At 38.7% G+C, this 24,960-nt stretch overlaps 1 protein-coding gene across 1 annotated transcript in view; it reads left to right on the forward strand.

Annotated features, from left to right (window-relative positions):
• Window positions 1–471: 471 nt before the first annotated feature.
• The window catches only part of LOC145982991 (phosphatidylinositol transfer protein beta isoform-like), a gene marked incomplete at its 3' end in the record, with an annotated part of 44,428 nt that continues 19,939 nt past the window's right edge, over window positions 472–24,960 (forward strand). Inside the window, exons 1-2 of the mRNA XM_083116275.1 lie at window positions 472–792; window positions 5,711–5,741. Of these exons, the coding sequence (XP_082972401.1) occupies window positions 776–792; window positions 5,711–5,741 (48 nt within the window). The remainder of the gene's footprint in view (window positions 793–5,710; window positions 5,742–24,960) is intronic.

The raw sequence follows: 24,960 nt of genomic DNA on the forward strand, positions 1-24,960 counted from the left end.
TTATCTTGCATTCTTGTTTTACTTTTATTGCTTACAGTGGTGGCGATTATGGGGTCGGGGGGGGGGTGCATTGCCCCCGCGCTATGCATAAAGTAAACTGTATTCCGCAAATTAGAGATATTTTAAAATTTCCTTTTATACTCATTTACCAGTATAATTCTATGTTTAGAAAATAATATATTTATAAATTAAATGATACGTATTAGCAAAGATTCTTGTAATCTTCGAGGGGTGGTATGGCTCCCATGCACCCCCTTGAGTATGGGCCTGGGTGCACCATTAACTTTCGTGTTGTCATGTACTACAGCAGACGCTCAACGCGCTCTGCTGCGCCCCATGCGGCAACGCTGTCGTCATAAGCCCCATACTGAACTCTTAAGTTGGGCTCACCAATAGATACTAGCAGACAACTCTTGCCGCAGGTACCTTGTACCCAGGCTGCAAGTGCCTCTTGCTCCAACGTTGAGCGTTACTGGAGGCGCCCATTGTTAAAACCCCTCTGTGAAGGGTGATCGCTTGATTTTATTTTTAGGTGTCAAGGAAGAATCATCTATTTTATGAGTTGATGAAAGAGATCGTGAGATAATAAATTAATCAAACTGATAAGCAATCGATAGTTGAGCAGAAATGTTCAGTGAATGTGAGTGTGTGTAAAGCGAGTGTCACTTGTTCCTTCCTTCCGTTTACATTTTGGTCGCCTTTTTACGTGAACATCCGGGTGAGGCGCTTCTTACGTCATTCTATATTGTCCGCCCCATGTGTGTGGAAGCTGACGATGCTCATCAAAGAATAGTAAGTTAATTGTAATTTACTGTAATTTCATCATGATGCAGTAAAATGTACTCTGTAGGCAATAAACTTACTGTTTTACGTATTTATTCTGTACGGAATATTGCAGGATATTCATAATGGTTGCAACCGGCGTGATGGTTTTCAAAGTGTGAGCAAGAACTGTCGCTTACTCGTACTGTTAAATGCTTATATTCCTATAATTAGTGGAAGTCGTGTTGTATTATAAGTCTATACAATGCGTTTCGAAGGTGTGAGTAACGAGAAATTGTCGTTAGTTATTCACTGACACTTTTTATTTCATTAATGTAACGCTTAATTGATCCCAACCCGGGGGAAAACAATCTATTGAAGCCAAGCTATCAACTTCTGGATGGAAATTACATTGGAAATTTAAGCGATGTGTCATACGATTTCTAAGGGAATGCCAGAAATGCGGGTTTAACGTGGCATGTAATGTCACGTACATTGTGTAGGCGGCTTTCGACGACGTAAAATGCCATTAGATCTGTGAACAGGTTATTCCATTCTAAAATATAAATCTTGGAAGGGGGAGGTTAATTAGTATCTACAGGTATCTCTCGTCGAGTCTTGCTGCCCTTGTGTATGAAGTGAGTGGACTTCTCACGAGATCCCCTTCCCCAATTTGAATATACTGTAGACAGACAGTTTATGCAAGTTTTCCAAGGTTTTCCATATTCTTTTGACAATTTCAGTGTAAAAATTAGATTGATCTGTTACAAAACAGAAATTATTGGTAACACTTTACAATACCAGAGACGGATTTCTTCAAATTTACAGGAGAAAGTACTTACGCAAATCATTCTCTGTAGCGTTGTTGATGTTCGGGAATGTAGTTTTGATCCATTTTAATGCGAATGCATGTGGTTTTGTACGAAAATCTATTTCCGACGTGCTATTGCTGCTGCTGCCATTTGCTTTCTGCACGAGAGCACAATACGTTCCGTATTGTCCGTATATGCTAAATTGAACGAAAGGAGTGCTAATGGAACCTAACCTAACAGGCCTAACCTAACCTAGTAGGCATACCTCGTCCCTGTGATGGTTCGTGGAGCTATCGTGAATTTTTGGGCTAATGTCAAAGGTTTTTGGGGCTACCCATGGATGGTTTGGTGGAAATAAGGAACAACAGTAAGTACTCGTTAATGTAAGAAAAAGACATTATTTTCGTTAGAAATTCATTATTTCACCTAAATAAATGTTCCGCAATGCAGAATAGTACGTTAGCAATGTAAAAAATTGCAAAATAAATCATTGATAGGTGTCTCTGGTATAGTAAAGTAGTACCGGCAGATTCAAAAAGTTGTTGAAACTGTCAAGTATATTAACTCTTCAAAGTTTGAAAATGCTCTAATAATAAAACTGTATCACTGAATGTTGAAAAAAACAACTTGAAAATTACCTTACGCACTTCTCACGGACAAGATATTCTCAGTAGACAAGCGACAGTAAATATCGTAGAAGCATGGGAATGATTGTAGAAATAAATCGGAACCTTAGTACAATGCATTTAGGGACTACGTTAATGCTAACGGAACCAAACCTAACCACGAAAGCAAATATTGAACAATATCTTAATTAATCGCTAAAACTCTGTAGTATGTGTTAACAGACATACATCGAAATCGAACCATGCAAAAATTGCATTCATAGCATGATGAAATTGCAATAAAACAAACGGAACTTGGGCCTTTCCTTGAAAATTTAAATTTTCACACCTGTAATTGAGATTTCAGATGACTTAAAAATTTTGTTTTAATTTCAGTGAAAAATGACAATAATATGAATAAGAAGATCAGATTGTTTTATGATTTTTTTCAAATTTTCCTAGCAGAGAGACTAACTATCGTGGAATTTTGGAAATCATTGTCACATGAAATTTGAACCTTCCTTAAAGTAGTGTGCACTGTTTGGATTCCAAAAAAAGTTATTTATGTTATTAAAAAAAAAAAAAAAACTTAAAAATTACCTTACGCAAGCATGTGCGCTTCCCATGGACTATTCTTTTCCGTTGACAATCAACTGTATCATAGACTAGTTGGAATGAATGTAGAAGTAAATTGGAACCTTAGTAGAATGCATTTAGGGACTATATTTTAATGCTGAGGGAACTTTACCTTACCTGCCTAACCTAACCATGACAGCATATATTGAACAAAATATTAAGTGATCGCTAAAACTCCGCAGTATGTGTTAACAGACATAAATCGAAATCGAACCATGTAAAAATTGCATTAGTAGGACGATGAAATCTCAATAAAACAAAAGGAACTTGGGCCCAAGGAAATTACATATAAGGTAGCAGCACTGAGTACTATTCAATTTGTGAAAATAATGGGTACTAGTTTACTATCCTTCGGACAGATTTTGTCATTTCTACAGAAGAAACTACTTACTGTAATAACTTCCTGTAGTATTGTCTAACGCCTGGAAGGTGTTTTGTGTGATGTGGGAATGTTTCATAGCGGAAATTCAACCACTGACGCATAGCCCCACGAACCATTCATACATAGCCCCGCGAACCATTTCCAGTAATGTTAGTTTAGGTAGGGTCACAATAGGGTACAATAGTTAAAAATTGGTTTCGAAAAAAATATGCGTAGCCCCACCCACCATTCTCGCATAGCCCCACGAACCATTGACACATAGCCCCACAAACCATTTGCGGAAACGTACGTTCTTCAGTTACAAAACACTTATTTTTTTAAAAAAAAAATTGATCAAAAAAACGTGAATACACGTTAACAAATGATCCGCGAAGCAGATAGCTAAGTATAAATGTCAAAAATTGACGAAACTCAGAAGTTATAGGTGTCCGAAGGATAGTAAACATTTACCTTCAAATTTACAGGAGAAACTACTTACAGAACTGAGTTTGTGTAGATTTTCGGAAGCTCGTGGAAGTGTTTTCTCCTTTCGTTCAACTTATTTGGCCGGTAAATCATGTATTTTTCGACATTAGAAAAATGCACAATAGCTCTTGCCACCATTACCATCGACTACATGAATCAAATGTTCTGTGCCTTCGATTATGTAACTCCCTGTTAGTGTAGTAACCACACAGTAGTTTTACAAGATGACGTGTGAGCGTTTTTTTTAAAATTAATTTTCTGCTTGCCTAACCTAACTGAACCTAACCTTCCGTGAATGGTTTGTGGAACAATTTTCGCATTACAAGGTGACGTGTGAGCGGTTTTTTTTTTTCCAATTTATTTTTCTGTGTTTGTCTAACCTAACTGATCCTTACCTAACATTTTATGAATGGTTTGTGGATCAATTTTCGCTTAAAAACCTTCTGTGAATAGTTTGTGCAGCATTTTTTGGTTCATAAGTTTTTAAACACTGCATATCAGCTGACGATAGACATGAGTCAAGATTTGCCCACTATATTGTGTGTAACGAATGCAAATTAGCAACGAATAATAAATACTTGTAATGTGAAAAATTATGCTTTTTTAAAGTGAAAAAAACAAAATCCCACGTTCAAAAATGTTCCGCTATACATAACAGGTACGTACAAATGTAAATAATTAGGAAATAAACGAAATGAAATGTGTTTTCACTATACCATACTGTTACCAAAAAAGTCATACAAGTTTGTGTAGCACAGCTTGGTGTCATTCTAGTTTGCTGCACTTTTTGACACTTGGTGTAGTGCAGGTGTATTCCAGTGTCAGGGTGGTGCAAGGAAATGATGTTCAACCAAGTAGACCGAAAGTGGTGTTCAAGTTCAGAAGATTCAACAAATGCCTGTCTGTTGCTTTAAATGTTCATTTGATTAGTTAGCATACACCACACATACACCAACCCAAAATGTAGTGCAAACGGTGCAGACACCAAATACACTACTTGACTCCAAATCAATGAACTAGATGACTCGGTGTTGCATCGTGTTACCAACTAGATGCTTCGGAAAGTGCAGTGAACTAGACAGGGCTAATGAGATGTTGAATTTTCGGTACTACTTTACTATACCTGAGACACCTGGGAATCATTTCTTTCGCACTTTTTTACATTGCTAACGTACTATTCTGCATTCCGGAACACACATTTAGGTGAAATAATTGAATTTGTTAGGAAAGTAATGTAAATTTCTTACATTTACGAGTACTTACTGTTCTTGTTTATTTCCACACACAACATGGTGATAGCTTACCGTTGATCGTTCCTTGAGCCAGAAAAACCATTGACATTAACCCAAAAATTCACGATAGCCCCACAAACCATCACGGGGACGAGGTATGCCTACTAGGTTTGGTTCCATTAGCACTCCTTTCGTTCAATTTAGCATATACGGACAATACGAGAGCGTATTATGCTCTCATGCAGGAAGTAAATGTCGGCAGCAGCAATAGCGCGTCGGAAATAGATTTTCGTACAAAAACACATGCATTCGCATTAAAATGAATCAAAATTACATTCCCGAACATCAACAACGCTACAGAAAATGATTTGCGTAAGTACTTTCTCCTGTAAATTTGAAGAAATCTGTCTCAGGTATAGTAAAGTGTTACCGAATTTTCTATGTGACCATGCTGTGCTTCCCTATTGTTGCTTTTAGAGATTTTAAAGAAGATATTGGTATTTGCCAGTATGTCACATCTTTTGATTTGTTCTTTAGCTGTAAGATTGATTTTTACTGAGAACAGGATTTTCACTAATATAAAGGTGCAAGAATAACATAAGATTCAGTAATATACATGTGAGCTTTAAGATGGTGATGGTTCGTATTTCCTGTATTTATTAATTTCGTATTATTGTTGTGCATAACCATCAGTTTGTTCTGAGTGATACCATCATTATAATTGTGTTAAGACATGGCAGAAAAAGACAATAGCATATTTTTGCATTCATCTATAAGTTTCATACTGTTTTACTAAAGGGTTCCTTTCTTTTTCAGTCGTGTAACACTCCCTCTGACTGTAGAGGAGGTAAGTGTTTTTCTTTTTAATGAATTTTTTAGTAATATCAAACAAGTGTAAGGATGTTATTTCTATTGCGCTGCAGTAACTTGAATGTACCCCAAATGCATTGCTTGGATACACGTGAGGGACACATTTTAAATCTGTTAATTATCACTGTGCCATAAATAATTAAATTGAAATGTGCCAGAACACATTTTAACTTCATCAGTACCTTTGATCCTTGTGCCCCCTCGAGTAAGTAAAATATTTTGCATGGTTTGTGAAGATTTTGTTTATGAACGTTTTCAGTTATTTTTACCTCGCAGAAGTGTGTTATTATGAAGTAAAGTATGCCCATTACAGTAACATGTTACCTTACCATGAAGGGGAAAGGCCCGAAAACTTTATGCAAGTGAATATAGCACCCAACACAACATTCCATAACAGCAGCTGTAATAGTTAGGTTAAGATTGTTAGATTTTGGACTGATAGTTATTTTCAGTGTGTTCTTTTGCTATTTGAGTTAACATACAAATGGTGTTTACTAATAAAAAGTGCCAAAGTTCTTACTTACGCTGGCCATACTTTGGGATCAAATATTTCTGTTTGTGTTTTCAATCTGCTGGAACCAATTTTACATTGTCAAACATCGAAATCTCTCAATTAATAAAAATTCAACATTATTCTCGAGGGGGACAATGACCCTACTTTTTTTTCTTTTTTTTTTCAAATTGTTGGATCAACACTATGAGGCTATAAACTTGTTTTATTTTGTCTGTGTTCATTGCTGAGGATATACTATAGTGGAACCACGAGCAAAACAACCTGCACAGACCCGCGACTCTTGTCGGCGGTACTCCCGTGAATAGAGGAGGGGGAGAGTGGACCATGCTTCCTTATGCCCCGAGGTGGAGGGAAGAAGGGAAAGCTGCATGGGGACTTTTCGTCCCAAGGTTTTTTTTTCCTTGTGGTCGATCTATACCGCCAAGACTTCTATAACGTCAGAAAATATGCGAACTACAGGCTTCCCCATAGACTTAAGCTAGCAACACTAGTGCCACAGCTTTCTGGCCAGGGTTTCAAATGCGGTTGTGGATCTGTATGTAGGGAATTAATATAAAATCTTTTTTTTTCTTCGATTTTTTCTGATTTTGAAGAATATAATATATGACTTGAAATAGCCAAATTTGATCAATAATGAGCAAATGTCACATTATTGAGTTACCAATGAGAAAAGTATCAAGTTGAAGCTACTTTTCCAGTTATCATAAAGCCATGTTTTGAAAATTTTTAAAAAATCTTAAAATTCTGTGAAATAATTCTCTTATTTTTGTATTAGGATTATTTATTCTTAACTATCAGTTTGGAGTGTGCTGTTGGAAATTGCATATCCCTCATTTTATTGATACATTAGATACATAATGGAAATTGGTTCATTATTTCTCAGTTTTCAAACAATGGAATAGTAGATGAGTCAGTATTGGGGCATTCCACAAAAAATGGTCCTCCTCCATGCAGATAAAATGAATCAATGTGGAAATTATTTATTTTGATTGCTTTCAGGTTTAAATTTTTTGAAATCGTATTCCGTATTTGCTGGCATATAAAATGCACACTCATTTTTGGAGACATTTTTAAAGTGTTGCATGTATCACATTTTCATTAATGCATTTGTGCTATGTAAACATACTAAGTTTTTTTTTTTATGTATGTATATTTGTTAGCGGACAGCACAATGTACTCGATAATTCTATGATATATTTCCTTTTTAGTTGTTGCTAGTCTTCAGCTAATGTTCCCATAACTCTGTTAAAAAAATATTTTTAATTTAATATTTACAAAACATGGCTCTGTGAAACACTCAATTTTCAAAAGAATTTATTACTGCAAACCCTATTGTATCACATTCCATATGAAAACAAGTAGTAGGTTTAAAGTATGGTCTTGTCCAGTTCCCTTCATGGGCTAACTCCCAGTGTAGTAAATTTTGGCTTCTCATTGTTTGGGCTAAATATGTCAACTTGAATTGTCATATCAACCTAAGATGGGGAAGGTTTTCTTGTCTCCATTGTAGCATTCAATATGCCATTTAAAGAGGTGCGAGTTTGGTATGGAATGATATGTGTGTACTCAATTCCTCACTGTAGGACATGGTAATGTTTCGTGACTTCGAGAGCGTCAATGTTCGTTTCATATTGCTGTACACATCAGTGGCTTATTCTGAAAATTTCGCTTGGTTTACTGGAACAGTGCTTATTTATTGTATAAATATTTATTACATGCAATGTCTATATTAATTAGATGTAATGAAAATAAAGCACCAATGTATGCATGCTAGTGAAACAAAAAAACCAAGTCCTACAATTTGAAATTTTTCGGTAATATCTACATTTTTCATAATTTGTTTATTTCTTACCTAAAAATTGGAAGGAAAATTTACCTTCATGTAGCAAACACTGTCTCTGCCAAGCACAGCAGAGTAAACAGCTTTCTCTCACCAATGTTGCTGGCAGCATTGGAACTGAACATGAACATGTGCTTTTAAATTAAAGCCCCTATCACAGGGAACTGGATTTCTAGTAGGAATGCCCTAGTTGGCGCTGAACTAACTTTCTAGGTAGCAACCATGGCCACCTGGCTGACTGCTTGACTGGTTTGGAGGAATAGGACATGTTCTAATTGCTACTTGCTTTCCCCGACTAGATTCTGTGGAACAGCCAATCAGAGCAAAGTTTCGCCATGTGAAGATAAGCTGTGAGTGTGCAAAGGAGCATTTTTGTCTGTGGTTTCCGAGTGTTACTCCAGCAATGCATAACATTTACAGCATGAAAGGCACGTTGAGTTACACCATCTATGCCGAGTGCACGGTGTTTACATTTGAAACAACTAAAATATTCTTCCATACGTGTACAGTAAACGTTGTAAAGCATGTATTTAAGCGGCGCCATTGTTTTGTACCTAATAACATTTTATACGAAACGTTATTCCTCTCGGTTGAATAGTTATCGGCTTTTAAAAATGTGAAGTGATACACTGTTTACTTCTCATGCGGCCACCATTACAACGTCCCTCGTATGGGAACAAAAGTATTATCAACAAGTATGCTGATAAGTATCGTGTGAGGCGAAAACTAGCAAATTGATATCAATTCCAGCGCCAACTATGGCATACCTACTGGAAATCCAGTTCCGTGTGATGCGGGCTTAAATAGCCACTCGTCCACTTTCTCTTTGGCTCCCTCACTCTCCCTGCATACAATCGGGAAGGAGACCCGGTCGTCAGAAGGGTGTGTTGGAGGGGAGCGATCAGTGGTGTACATAAACCAGTCTTTAACTTCTTGTTTTAATAGTTTGTGTAAGTTAGAAGGAGTAATTACCCATACATTAAAGCTAAATGCATACAAAAATAGGAATAGACGGATATGAAATTTTGGCCAATACTGATAAAGTATCGATTTACTGATACCGCGCTTATTCTACCGATCCACTATAAAATCCCAAATGGTCTTTGAAGAACCTTAATTGTTCATTGACCTCCTTAATAATTGTGTGTTTCCAGATGACTGCAGTGCAAGAGATGTTGCATTTGTAGACATTTACTTTTTTAAAAAAAATTAGGGTGTGGAGATTATTAAAAGAATATAACAAAATGGCAGAATTTTGCATTAAATTATAAGAATATATATTTATAGGTATATCAGGTCGGTAATATAATCGTTAATTTTACCGATGCACTGATGTGTCTATATCGGCTGATACCGATGGAGTACTGATTAATCTGTGCCATCCCTAATAAATATATATGAAGATTTGATTTACTTGCAGTAAACACAGTAACGTGTGAAGAATATAGTGCTGGTCACTATTATTTGAAATTAATAGGTTACCGAAATAAGTAATTGTTTCCCTCATGCTTGCATTAGATGATCAGACGATTACACTATCTTGAAAGTAATCTTCTGTTAACTAATTCAGTGAATATTTTGCAAGTACACAGTTTGTTTGTCGAAGGTCCCAGTTTGAAGTTGGCCTGGGGAACATGTATTTTTGTATGTCTTCCCATAAGTTTAATCTTTTTGGATACTTTTTCAAAAAAAGTAAATTCCTATAAATGCATCATCGTCGCAATTATTCTAAAAAGACAGAAAAACCTCCTATGCTTTATACCTTCAATTCATGTATATTTTTATAGAATTAGTCAAGGGAAAGTGCCCATGATAACTTATTGACAAACGATTTGGCAGGAGGTTTGCATTTCTAATTCGGGCTCTCCGCCTCTGGTGCAAAGTGTTTAACTTAATATGATTCAGTGAATATTTTGCAAGAACACTGCTGTAGTTACAGTTGGTTACGAAGATTAAGGGACTCATAATTTGTCTTCAGTACAAGGCACACAACACCCTGATATTCTCGGGATGTAATGGCTCTCCATGTAGGTTTCATGTGGTTTCCTTTTGCCCATGCATGTGTGTGTTGCAAGTTTATGTAACCACTCATATGAAACCAGGCTTCATCAGTAAACCATGTAATGTCCAAAAACCCTGGATGTTCCACAAGTAAGCATTGGAGAACCACAAACAATATTGTACATAGGTTTTCCCAAAATGATTGGAAGCAACTTGTAGACAACAGACACACTTAGTGGGTCGGGCATTCCACAAAATGTGCTGTATGACATCTTGCGTTATTGTGGCGGTCCTGTTTGCAGGAGAGTGGTGTTTTGCACCTAAGTGGTCACGAAGGTAACTGACGTAATAGTCTGCATTCACTGTAACACCTTGTTGAACGTTATGTTCAAGGATAACCCCTTCATGGTCATATGCCACAATCATCACCTTCAAATTCGCCGCTTCCTGTCTTGACTTTTTTTGGGCGTGGTGAAGCCGGATGACGCCACTCATTCGACTGCCGCTTCATATCCGGCTTGTATGATCTGGCCCACGTCTTGTCAGTGGCAATAATGGGAGCAATGACTGTGTTACCTTCAAATTGCCAATGTGTATGTGTACACATTCCCATCCGTGCCAGTGCTGAACTTCCATCAGGATATGCAGTACCTATTTTGCCAGTATCGTACCCAGGTTCTGAGTTAGCATCTGGTATACAGAGGATGGTGAAATCTTCAGTTCATTTGCTGATTCACTACACCTTCAGGGTGGTCTGGATCTGTTACGGTGCAAGGATGCCTGCCACCATGTTCTTTTGCTGCTGATTCATGACCACTTTCAAATGCGTTGGTTCATGAGGCAACAGTACGATACGGTAAAGAGTGGTCCCCACATGCCTCGCGTAAGCCCTTGTGAATTTGCCGTGCATTCCTTCCACGTGCAACCTGAGAATTGATGAATATTCGCTTTTCTTCACATGTGAACATTGTTCAGGGTGGTATTATCCACACACTTACTTTAACATTTTCTAACTACCACACAACAGTACTATTCAGCACCAAACACCTACACATGTTCCATAGTACAAGACTAAACAGGACCCTATTGTCTTTTGTCAAAGCGACAACGTACAAATGTATACCAACAGTGTTGCCACTACAAGAAAAATGGCTCTTGTATATGAAATCATTATGAATATTTTAATCCAATCTCATGTCTAGATCCTCAAATTTTGTGTGTAATGTCACGCATGTAACGCTGGAATGCCCAGAGTGAATTTTCAGTTTGTTGACATCTCTGTGACATGATGAGTAAGGACTACCTGATTTTTGCAGGATTTTCTTGACCATGCCAATCTAACATCTTCCAGTCTCCTGTGTGTTGGTTTAAATCACTTCCCATTGTCTAATTTTTTCATTGATTCGTGAATAAAGGATCTTGATGGTAAACTTCTTCCACAATGTATATTTCGAAATTCACCTTCTCATTTCTTAAAATGAACTGTTCACCAGTTTTCATGACCAATAAACTTGTCTTGTCATGTTTGTGGCACACTGAATCACTACGGTAAGTCTAATGCTTGTGTGGCTGTCATGGGTATATTTTAAAGTCTATGCAGTCAGCTCATCTGTACATGCAGGACAGTCTATAAAATGGCAGGCATCAATTCATTTGTTCTCAAGGGGTGCATAGTACACCTTGGTAACTGCAATGTAGGAAGCCATTGAGAGACTTGACACCTGCACCTATGGTCATTATAACCCTCTGTAGGGCTGTGTGTTGCAAGAGGAACTGATACGTGTTAGTGAAAATTTCTTTTAAAAATGCCGTAAATGTGTGGGTGCAGGAAGGCATCTTTTCCAACACCTGTTGTAACAAGGTGTGCACTCATTTTAATTGCAACTGGCAATGTAATTGGATGAGCTTCTTTCATTACATAGCTAGCGGCTCCAGTTACGTGGATATTCTATCCTGTTTGTCATCTGACGAGGCCTTACTTTCCGCCGTTCCGTGGACGACTCGACCAAATGAGGCACTGTATTTTTGTTGTGCTGTAGAGGACACAGGCATCCATTCATTTGTTCTTGAGGGCTGACCTTTTGAGATGACACCAAAAAATCAACCTCACTTCAATGTGGTCCGCCGTTAACTCAAATCATCAAATGTTGCAGGCCATTGAGGCTTTGGCATCTGCACCTACGACCAGTATGGCTGTGTGTTGCCCTTATATTTTGCTGAATGCCCCTTGATAGCCCTAGTTTTTACACTGAACCATCATATTATTACTAACACCTAGCTAATAACAGGTTGGTACCCCTTTGTGGCCGATTACAGCTTGCAGACGTCAGGGGACAGATTCCACAAGATGGCGCACATCTTCCATGTTCAACTCAAGCCATGGCTGCTGCAGCATCTTTTTTAGTTGATACACAGTTTGCTGAAGAGTGAGAGCAAGCAGCCTTCCAGCATTTCCCAGACATATTCGATGGGATTACCATCCGGTGAGTTTGAAGGCGAAGGTAAAGTGGAGAGTTCATTGGCGTGTTCAACCATTCTGTAGTGGCACGGTGCATTGTCCTGTTGAAATATGGCATTGTTGTCTGGAAAGCCTACCTGGAGATATGGGTCCAGAGTGACAGCTAACAGGTTCCTCTAGCCTTCACTACTCAAAAAGTATGTGGTACGATGACCAATGGCCCTAGGGCATGCCAGGAGAACGTTCCCCAGACGAGACAGTATCGCTGCTACTGCCGAGATACTGGCACCACACACCCGGACCCAAATTATCTTCGCCGGACAAAGTCGTTTAAGTCACCACGTTTACCTACAACTGCCGAATATTACCGTTTGCAGTGCAGAGGACAGGCTAACACATTATCTGTGAGCCTGTCATGTCATTGTCAACGAAATGTTACGTTACAGGTGTTCCTATGATCGGTTAGTGTAAATGGGTATGGAGTTTTTAGACCTCGGAGACAAGTTTTGATTTTAGCTTCGGTAAGGGGCTAGATCCTGTATAATGTGACAGGTGTAAAATAACAAAAGTGTTGGCACACCCAAAAATTGTATTACAATCAATACATGTGGAATAACTACAAACAGGAAACTGAGTGTACACACTTAACTGTGTAGGTTTTTGTGTATTTACTTAAGTTCACAACATGCAAGGTATATATTACTGCTGAAGTAAATCATGTAGTACCGTAACTTATTTTAAAGATTGTAATTATATAATCTTGCTAATTAAATATTAGTTAGCGTAGTATACACACATTAACATTCAACATCAGACAGAAATTACAAAGTTGAATGAATGTAATAAGAATTATTGCAAAAAGGTTAAAAAATTGCCCATTTTAAAGAAAACAACCTCATGTTTGGCCTACTCTTAAAAACAAAGTTAAGAACCGCACAGACAGTAAAAAGACAACAAGCTTTCAACACTGTCTGTGTTATCATTAAGGATTGAAGGTCAACAAAGCAGCCAGTTTGTGAAACTCTTTCTACACATGGACCTTCTATCCTTGATTATGCTGAGAGTGTTGAAAGCTTGGTACAATTTATTGCTTGTAATTTTTTTACAAAGTAAACCAGGGATACCTGCAGTACGTGGTGTTAGAATCTCTTTATTGAAACATATGTTATCAGGTACAGAACGTTTCAGTTGCAAGAACGAAGTATTTGAGTATAAAAAATGTAACACAGCACATTATGTTAAGCAAAATAAGAATTGCAGGAGCTGGAAAAGTTCAATGGCAACTTGTTCTAAGAGAGAGAGTTGCATATGCTTAATCCTCCTTCATAGGGACCTTTATTTTCAATGTTATTATTTTGTAATGCAAGAACTATAACTGGAGATAGGAATACGTTCCCCCCCCCCTACTCCCTACTTAGGAGGGGAATGCCAAAAGTTTTTAGCTCTGCCCACAAAAATCATCCAACTGAAACCAGACATTTACATTTTTTTTAAAGTACTCTCCATGGACACGAATACACTTTTTCATCCTTTGAAAACACTTAGAAAATTGTTCATTCCACACACTTTCGGCAATGTTCTTCACAGCCTCCAAATAAGCATCAGATGAAAAGCGACATCCACGCAACTGTTTCTTCACTTTGGGGAACACAAAGAAATCGCACAAGGCCAGGTCCGGTGAATAGGGTGGATGTGGCAACACACAGACTCCTTCGCAGCTCAAAAAGTATACGGTTCTTGCAGCACTGTGGGAACTTGCATTGTCATGATGCAGCAGCAGATGACCAAGTTTTGATCTTGGGTGTTGGGCCTTCCAGTTTGTGAACACATTAAGGCAAACTGTTGACTACCACTCAGAATTCACTGTGCGCCGATTTTCAAGTGCAACTGTCGCAACATGTCTCTTCCGTGAGAAAATAGATGCCACCATTTTCTTTCCAACACTTCGAGCTCTCTTCACTTTTGTTGGGGGTTCTTCATTCTCGAAGCACCACACTTGCGACTGCTGCTTTGTAAGTGGATCGTAATGGCAAATCCAGGTTTCGTCACCCGTGACGATGTTGTAAACATCACGACTTGCACCGTGGTTGAATTTCTCCAACATAAATTCACACCACTCCACCCTCCCCTCTTTTTCCATTTCCGTGAGTGAATGTGGGACCCAGCGAGAACACCTTTTCCTGAGACCCAAGTGTTCATGCACAATTGTATGTGCTGTTGTTGACCCAATGTTGAGAGACGTTTCTATCTCCAAAAAAGAAATATGGGGATCATCTTTCACCATTTCCCTCACAGCTTCGATGTTTTCGGACCGTCGGAACGAGGTTCATCTTGAAGTGACACGCGACCCCTTTTAAATTCTCGAAACCAATTTCCAACACTGGCTCGTGAAGGGGCAAATTCCTCGAAAGTATTCACTAAACTTTCAACGCACTGCTCTGCGGTTAAGCCTTTCTTTTAATCGTACAAAATCATGGCACGAAAGTCGCGTCTTGACAGCTCCATGACTAACAACAACAATGGAAGACGCGCGCTGCTTTATCGCTCTTACCTCTCACCCCACTATCGCTGACTCACCCTGGCCATTGTTTGCTCAAGGTCAATAAACATCAGGCTGTCAAATGCAACACATGCACAGTTGCTGCGATGTTACATTATTGCGCTGCTATAAACTTTCGGCATGCTCCTCGTACAACATGCCATGAAGGCATATGTACCATTCGGAGATAGGGCACCATACATTTACAGGTTTGGGCATTTGTGGAGGTGATGTGATCAGCATAATTGCTTTGGCTGCCTTTACCCCTCTGCGTTGCTCCACAGGTACACATTTGTATTAGAGACTGGTGAACGCCAGATATTTGAATCACAAATATTATTGCCAGTGGAGGTTTACAAAATCGTTCATGCAATGAGGTAAGAACGAAGCCTGTATGGGGTCTCTAAGCCCTTCAAGGAGTTCATTTTAAATCTTGATATAGAGAGGAACTCGTACTTCGTAGATGTAGACAATTTGCTGAGTGCTCTCTGCGACCACAATATGTGGAGAAGGCTAAGTGCATTTTATACTGTTTTCAGTTTCTGAACTTGCACTTATCATTCACATAATTATTATTTAGTTCCTGAAGTTTCTCTTCCATACAATGTGGAGAAATCATTATTTTGGTTATTGTTATGATGGCAAGAGACATTTAACTTACAAGTTGTGATGCTGCATGGCTACCAATCAACTTGGCAAATGGAGACGGGACTGGTTCATTTCCAGCAGGTTTACTGATAGAAATAATTATATTGTCTTATGTGGCCTGTGCATGAAAATAAACTCGCCTCAACTGGGACAGTGTTCCCTCTGTTTGTTTATGAAGTATAACTGCTTCATAACGTACTGTACATAACACTGTGCATAAAATAAACAAGAAAGTAGGGCTGAACATCGGTATTGGCATCGGTGAGCATCGGTTGATTGTCTTTTACCGATACCAAAGATTTTCAGTAGCTAGAAGAGCAGGCAAAGGCAACAGCTCGTCTCATCATTGTCCTTTTTAAAAGTTCGTTCACCCTTCCTTGTGACAGATTGGGAGATCAGCACAGGAAGTTCCATAGATTTTCCTAGAAACACTGGATAAAACCCCACCCTCCTGGGAAGCAGATGGCAACTGGATAAAACCCCACCCTCCTGGGAAGCAGATGGCAAGATCAAAGACATGGGTAAGTCACCCAAACGTGACTCTTCTGCAGCCATTATTGCTTTATTCTGATGACATTTTATTTATGTATTTTGTTGCAGTGCAATTTGACATTTTCCCCTTCCTTGTTTTGTAATATCACTCTATCAGGGGTCTCACCACTGAAGGTAATTTTCATTGTCATAGTGCTTAGCCAAGGCCCAAGACAAACAGTGGAGACCATGTGATAATTCCATGCTCTGACAGCTGTTCCTATTACAGTCTAGTGTTTGGGATTCGATTCCCAGATAAGGTTTCGTCAATCATTTCTTTCTGTTCGTGATTCACCTGGCGAGGTTCAAAGAAAGTCAATGTAAAATAATAGTTCATTATGTAGCCACCAGGTAAAGTAAAACGCTACATTTCACAATTGATTACAAACTAACGGGATTCCATTGTGAAGCCTGTTGTAATTTCATAGTAGCAATTAGTTTTTATCAGTTCAGGATCAAATGCGCTTAGTAAATAATGGGTAATTAATGACGTATTCCGATTAACAGATACGATAATGTACCTTCACTTCTATATTTTTTATGTACATTGCATATAAAATACTTAAAATTTGCCTGTGGTGAGAAGTTAAAATTCTTGCATATTTGTCTTCTGCCCTCGTTAGGTGAATGTGCCTCTGTATCATGTCAGCCATTGCTCAGGATGTATGTAAATTAGTGATTCCAGCAATAATTTCACCACCATAGTATATATATATATATGTACAGTCTTAGAAAAAAATACCTGGGCCACGGGACGTAGAATTTCGTAACGTCTTAAAGCCTGTTGTTTATGCAACCCAAATAACAAAATATTCGCTTAAGTTTGCCTGGTGATTCCTTCTCGGGAAGGATTGAGCTTTGATAGCATGAGTCACATGACTCGTGCCCCAGCCACAACAAACAGCTGGGTGCTACGATGCCTCCAGAAGAAAATTTCAGGAACTGGTTTCTTGGCAAGAGCTACTCGTAAGGAAATACTATTCTTTCAAGTGATATTAGAGTCATTGTCAAGAAGGTTCGCTTAAATGATGGTTCTCATCACAGACCACATGCCACACGTTAATTGTTTAAGTCCAGTTCATGCACTGGACCTACAGATTAAAATGGGATCCGAACCAAATGCCTCTGTATTTGGTATTGAATTCGGAAGCCTTTCATTACATGGCGAAGACGTTACCACTACGACATCAGAGAGGCAATGGAACCCCTTGAAAAAGAGATAAGCGAAAATTGCTACGTGACAAACCATATTTGCCCGTAAATTTTAAAAATAAGACAATATTTTGTACTGACAGTTTCGAACCGTGGGAGTCCCGGGTTCGATACCCGGTGGAGGCACAAGTGGTTCGGATCCCACTTTAAACTGTAGGTCCAGTCCCGATTAGCCTTACTGCGCATAAAGTGGACTTAAAAACACCAAATCAAACCAAACAAAATCTAACCGTGGGAGAGGCATATATTTTTTTGTACCATCGTCCATTTCACGAGTTTATAATTCTTCCTCACCGACTCGAGTAACGCGAGTGGTAGAAGAAAAGCGAAGTAAAATAACTGAAACAGAAATAAAAGGAAAAAGCGAAATAAATTTTATTCATAATATTCTGCAGTCACTTGAGTTGTATTCACGGGATGCTATCTTTAAAGAAAGCCGTGGTCTCTTCCTTGTCTTTTTCGCTTTCTTTGTGCTCTTGCTTCCCCCGTCACGATTGGTCTAAAACTAATTAATGCGACGTTAATTAAACAATCCAAACAACGAAACAATGCACAATCAACTGCACAAAACAACATTCCAAATGTTTTCGAATCGGAAAACAATTGAGATGCTGTAAAATGACTTAAAATGCAGTAATAAAGTGGGAATTCGGTACCGTATAGCATTAAATCGGTAGAGATGTTCGATTTGATTGGATGTTTGTTATTTAGATTTGCTATTCTTTCACTTTTGGCAAATAGCGATGATGAAGATGAGTGATGCTATGATGAAATTGATGAAGGGACACTCACCAAGGACACCCACGCCCAAGTCGAGATTCTAACCAGGGACCCATGGCATCGTAGCGCGCTGTGCTAACCACTCCTCCATGGAGTGGACATTATACCATATTTTGTGTGTGCAGGGTGGCGACAGACCTGGAAAACCGGGAAAAGTCAGGGAATTTGAGGTGTCAAAAAAAGTCAGGGAAATGTCAGGGAATTTCGTCTTCATTGACTTCGAACACTCTTTTGACGAAAATTGTTATAACTCTGGCACTATGGGAGTAATCTACTTCTGATAACTTTTGTTTTGCAGCTAAAACATGAGCGCATGCAACGGTGTACAATTTAGAACACCGGACCGATGAAGGGGGCTTGGGGGGCACGTCCCCCGAATTTCAATGGAAAAAACAAAAATCTGGAGTTTGCCCCCTCTTCTCCCGCTATTTTGGGGAGAAGGCGCGAACTTTAGTATTCTTTTCAAAGAATGGACATTTCTCAAGAGAATGAAACATATTTCATGTTCTTGGGTGCCTTACAAGTTGAATAATAAGCCAAAATGTGAAACGGTTTTTTACGAAAAATAAGTAATTTGCATGTTTGGAGGAAAATTGTAATAACTCGGGTACTATGGGAGCAATCTACTTCGGATTGCAGCTAAAACATCGTAGCATGCAACCGTGTACAATTCAGAAGACCGAACCGTGAAAGGGGGGTTTGGGGGCGCGACCACCGAATTTCAATGAAAAAAAGACAACATAAAAATATGGAGTTTACCTCCTCTTCTCCCGCTATTTTGGGGAGAAGGCGCAAACCTTAAACTTCTATTCAAATAATGGACGTTTTCAAAGAGATTGAAACATGTTTCATGCGCCTGGGTACCATACAAGTTGAATAATGAGCCAAAATGTGAAACTCTGTTCGGAAATGTGGCATGGATATGTTGCGGAGAGGGGGGAGGTTGGTCATCAATATGAATTTCCCAGGCTTGCTCCAGACTTGTGTCAGAGTTTCCACCCAAACATAAGAGTATGAAGGTCCAAAAAGCACATTCATTTCGTATCAGCACCATGATACCATATGGTATCATCGGGCCAGTACGACCTTACTCTGATGATACCATATGGTGGGTATCATCGGGGGAGTAAAGGTTAAGCCTCTAAGTATTACGTGAAAAATGCATTAAATTATCATTTTTTTCTTGTCCGTATGGGAGTAGTAAGGGAACTTGTCAACAGATGGAGGGGATAAGAGCGGGTGGCGCCGTCCGATAGTTGTCGGACGTCGTAGTAAGGCATTTTGTTGGGCAAACTGAAGGAACATGGAAACAAATAGGTTCCATTGATACATACGATTTTTGTCGAATATCGCCACCCGACAAAGTATCTCACAACAACATGCGACAGAAATTGCATGAACTGCAACATCCAACAAAAATCGCATGCATAAACATGAAGAGCTTTAGACTGAAAATATGCTGCTGGAATTTTATTACTCTTCTGGCTCACTTCACCTTATTTAATGTAGCAGTGCTTACGAAGGTTTTCTTTCATCATCCTGACTTATTACTGGTTTCGCACAAGTTAACATACGTTTACAATGACATTGCAATATTCTTAGATATCAAGAAGAATCCAACCAAACGGGATATATATTGAATACTATCACGAAAAAGTGAAACATAAATCTGCATTGGTGAACGTTATAAAAATTGGCAAGTGCATGCTCCCAACCTCAAATTTACTGCAACACTAGTATTGCAATGAAATTAACGCCACTCTCTGTCCTGTCTGTTTAATCTCGTGAGAGATAGTCTTAAATCTCTCACTGAGTGAAGTTAATGTCCAATATTATGAAATAAAATACTAATAATAAATACGTAAATATTTTAATATCATATTTACTCGAGTCATTCATTCATAACAGCAAATCATTTCCTTCAGGAATTGACTTTTCTTTGCCAGCCCTGCTAAATTTTCACTTTCCATCTACTGATTTATACGAGGGGTGGCCAGAAAGTAATTTCCTATTAGTAGGTACATTGATTTTTCGCAAACGCCAAAATCGTGAAAAATGATAATTGCTGCGAAATTATGTTTAGGAATGTACAGTGATGTCTGGACACATTTTTCGCCCGTTCGAAATATCGAAATAATGCGAATTTGGCAAAAAAAATGCGAATTGTTGGCGTTTTTAGCGAATTTTTTTTGAAGAAATGTCCTAAAACAACGAAAAATTCCATGAAATCCAACATCCTTGTCTTTTCTAGGCCATGTTTATGTACATAGAACATGCAAGTTTTCCAACATTTTACTCAAGAGTAAACTATAGAGTTATACGCACGTGGAATAATTCCGACAGCCACATTAAATCATTTATTTCCCACGATTTTTTCAACTTCTATCAAAACCATTTGCATCACAGAGCAAAGTGGCAGGGTTCTAACAAGAGATCGAGTGCGTATCTACCGTCACACGGGAGCCACATCTTCGTATTTGTCGCACGAGATATGTTTTGAATTACCAAGCTAAGTGCGCACTATTGGCATTTGTCGAGCGAGTAATAATGGAGCTCAGTCGTTAGGGCATCTGACTACTATGCGAGAGACCCGGGGTCGATCCCCTGCAGGGGAGAACCGGGATGTTTTCCACCTACTCAAACTGCTCCGGCGCCCACCCAGCATCATATGAAGCTGGTACCTTGAGGAAACTTTGAGGGATAAAGGTAGCCAGGAGTGTGGTGCTGATCACATCACCCCCACCTTCAGTCGTGATCAAGAAAGTGTGGGGCCCTAACTCCACACCAAAATTCCATTACCTAAAATTCTTACCTTAAAATTAATAAAGGAGTATGGAAAATAACTTTCCCAAAATAACTTTCAAGATATCAAACTCTCGCGAAGAGGCGTAAGCCATGTGACTTACAATTTGAAACAGTAGTTTAAAAACACCATGAAGGTATAATTTTAGATATTTGCCAAAAAATGCGCTAAATGAAAATGTGAATTTTGGAAAAAAACACCGTATAGTAAAAAATAAAAAAATACACCAATTTGAAAAAAAAAATATCAAGGTCCCTACGGATTAGGCATAAATAAAACAAGAATATCAGTTGTAATTTATTGCATTAGTAACAGTGAGTCCTAACCTAATTTTCGGCATAATCACCACCGTTGTTCTGGCATTTGTCGTAGCTTGGCACTAAATTTTGTATGCCCATGGTATATGTGTCTGACAGCAAAGACTGGAACTATCTCTACCGCAATGTAGCTGTCAAATCCTTGCCCTGCCAGAAACCTCTTCAGTTAAACAAGGAGATGAAAGTCTGTACATTCAAGGCCAGGGCTGTACAGGGAGTGGTCTAAGATCTCTCACCTGAAGTGATGCAAAGGGCCCGTGTGTACTCAGCTGTATGGGGTTGTGCACATTCGATTGGCCTTCCATGAATTGTCTGCACCATCGTCTGACCGTACTTTCACTCACAACGTCCGGTCTGCACAACTCACACGATTGCTGGTGGCTCTGTGCCAAATTCTGAGCGTGCAATGTAGGCTACATCACAGTCGGTGGGAGACTTTATGAGAGCTGCAATCTTTAACCTAGAACTGTCCTAAACCGGTTGCATTGCAACTGTACCAGATTACAGCTACATGCCTCTTCTTCCTGCCTGCATGTGTGTGTGTCGCTCTCCGAACACTAGTGCTGCATGTAGGCACCATTGGAGCTTTTTCAGGATGCCCCTCGTATATGAACTTTCAGAAGCTTACCTATACAATGCAATTCTATAAATTCCTTGCGTTAAATTTCTAATACTTACATACCCTTTTTGTCAGCATTAATGGTATAACTGCATGTTGTCAGTTTCACAGCACTTCACTTGGATATACTGTACTGAAGCAGAAATCCCATCGATAATGTAAGGAAATATGACACTTTCTTTTGTTCGATCAGTTGTTTCACTTATATGCAAGAGTTGTTTGCTTTACAGAGTAGAGAGAAGTAGCTTTATGCATTGAAAAATGAGTCCGCACTCATGGTTCTTGCAAGCAGAGGGTTCCAAACCTCAGTGGAAATATCAACATATAATACCGAGAATGTATAAGGCAGACTGATAAATTACAAATTGTATTTCTTAATCAATCACTCTTACCTCTTATCTCATTTAGTCGTAACTTTAAAAATAATCAAGTATTTTATTTTTAACTTACTGCCTATGACAACATTCCGTAATCCTTCCCTAGCTTGTGAATTGTAATAATTTTCCAAATTCACTATTTTGCAGTTTGAATTCAAATCATAGAGAATAGAGAAATTAAGTCAATTTAATATAAGATAATATTGGTACTTAACAAAACCATACGTGGATCTGTGTGAGTTTATTATTTCTATTTGCAAAAACATCGATTTAGTTTAGTTTGTAATTGTCAGGGAAAAATGTAAATTTTGTCCTGGAAAACCTGGAAAAGTCAGGGAATTTCATTTCTGCTTGTTTGTAGCCACCCTGGTGTGCAATTGGGATCAATCAATGGAATGAATAGGCATATTATATGATTAAAAAATTCATATCATAATACCACGTCATATTATTCAGCACGAAGTAACATCAGAGACATTCAATCTTGCATTTTTGCCTTTCAACTAATTCTTTGAATTCAGGTTAATCACAACAATAAGATAAATTATGAAGCAAATGATAGTGAATGTGGGATATTATTACGAATTACCTGACAGAAACAACATTAAGCAGGCTCGGTGGTCAAGCTCATTAAGTGATTGACATTCGATATCGTCGCCAAAGTTCCCGGGTTTGAGTACCGTCCTTGTCGGGGGTGTTTGACTATTTCGTCATCAATTTCATGTAATGGTCACTCGTCCTTATCGTCGCGATCATCGAACAGGGAATAAAAATTATAAAAATAAATACGATGGAAGAGTACTTATTTCATCTCTCACGAAATCTCCTACAAAAACGGAATATATAAAATACATGTATATACATTCACATACATTTTCGATTTCTATATTTAACTAATCGAGACCGAGAACGGGAGAGCAATTTTCAATTCGACAAACCGAGAGATGGAGAAACTGTCAAGTCTCGTTTCTTCTTGGCACCTCCGTAATCGAGTTGTTCTGTTTGTCATTGGCTTTGTATTGGCAATTATTGTCATTATTCTTTCCCTGCAGGTAAACCATAACGATGAATTATGATGAAATGAAGCAGATAAAAGGGCAAGAACAAGAAAGTCATGCCTGTTCGGGACTCCAACCCAGAACCTTATGTAACGAGATATGAAATTCTGGAGAAGGCGTCCGTCTTTCGCTTGGTTTTCTCTTTCCTCTACTTCTCTTATATTATCATACATGTATAATAAAAATGGATCTGATACAATATGTTGCGATTCATAATTGTGCTGGTTAGATGCTACAGATGTGAACTCCAACCTGCAATATATTATTCCCTTTTGTTTCGTATCTGGTTGAACATGAAATTTTCTTACACTGTGACAATTTCTTTCTTAGTTTTGGTTTGGTGCACAGATATGCTAATCTGGACTCGACCTTCAGTTTAAAGTGGGATACTAACCACTATGTGCATCCACCGTGTATCAAACCCGGGATCCACTGATTACAAGGCGACGACGTTATCACTACGCCATCGAGGAGGCCCCATGACAAAATGTTATTCACTCGATCTCTACCATAATTTATTTCAGCATTTACATTTTCGTTTTCTTCTTCTTTTTTCCTTTTGTTGACTACTCTTATACAACTCTTTTTGCGTCTTCGAATTTCTTCTTGTTTCAGGAAAAAATAATACATGCAGGCTGTATAAAAATCCCCCGTTCAAATAGATAAAACGTTCACTCTCGAGAACTAATTTACATGTTTATCACTAACGTAACCATTAGGAAGGAAACTATTGAAATGTTAACTGATATAACTGCAGATGAAACAATACTTACAGCCACTGACGAAATATCTATTCTTGTGTAGCCTCACAGACAACAAGTATATGGTGAGTCATTCACTCTTGCTGACTACGGGCGAAGGTCACTGAACTAAAGGGTGGTGGCAAGCAAGCAGGCTTCTGCTCTACCAAAGACGAGGTCACGTGCTCCAGTTATCAATGGCGTACGAAATAAGGAGGAACACAGCTATCTGACGTATGTTTTTGGTCCCGTCATTGCACGTAGAACACTTTATCATCGTGGCCTTGAAGTTCCCTCAGAACACTCCTACGTAAAGGCTTCTCAGCTAGAAGGATATCTTCCCCATTGAGTGGAGGAAAAGTGGGTGCGTATAGAAGTCATTCAACTTTCGTATTCTTTTTCATTTCAGAACCCGTGCTGTTTCGTCGACTTAATCCAATCTATCCGATCTAGGTTTTAGGTTCTGTTTCTGTTCGGTTATTTCACGTTGTCTTCCTGCTTATGTTATTCGCGACGAAGGTTCTGGATTCGATAATCTGGACAATAACGGGATTGTGTTGGTTGCTTGATTTTGTGTCTTAAGTCCACTTTATGTCATGTTAGGCTAATCGTGAATGGACCTACAGTTTAAAGGGGGATCCGAACCACTATGTTCCTACACCGAGTATCGAACCCGGGATCCCTTAATTACAAGGCGGCCACGATCCCACTGCGCCATCGGGGATTGTGTTCGAAACGAATGAATCAAATTTGAGTGAT

Source organism: Lepisma saccharinum, unplaced genomic scaffold (genome assembly GCF_977018435.1).
Source record: "Lepisma saccharinum unplaced genomic scaffold, izLepSacc3.1 HAP1_SCAFFOLD_524, whole genome shotgun sequence".
In the NCBI taxonomy this organism is placed as follows: domain Eukaryota; kingdom Metazoa; phylum Arthropoda; class Insecta; order Zygentoma; family Lepismatidae; genus Lepisma; species Lepisma saccharinum.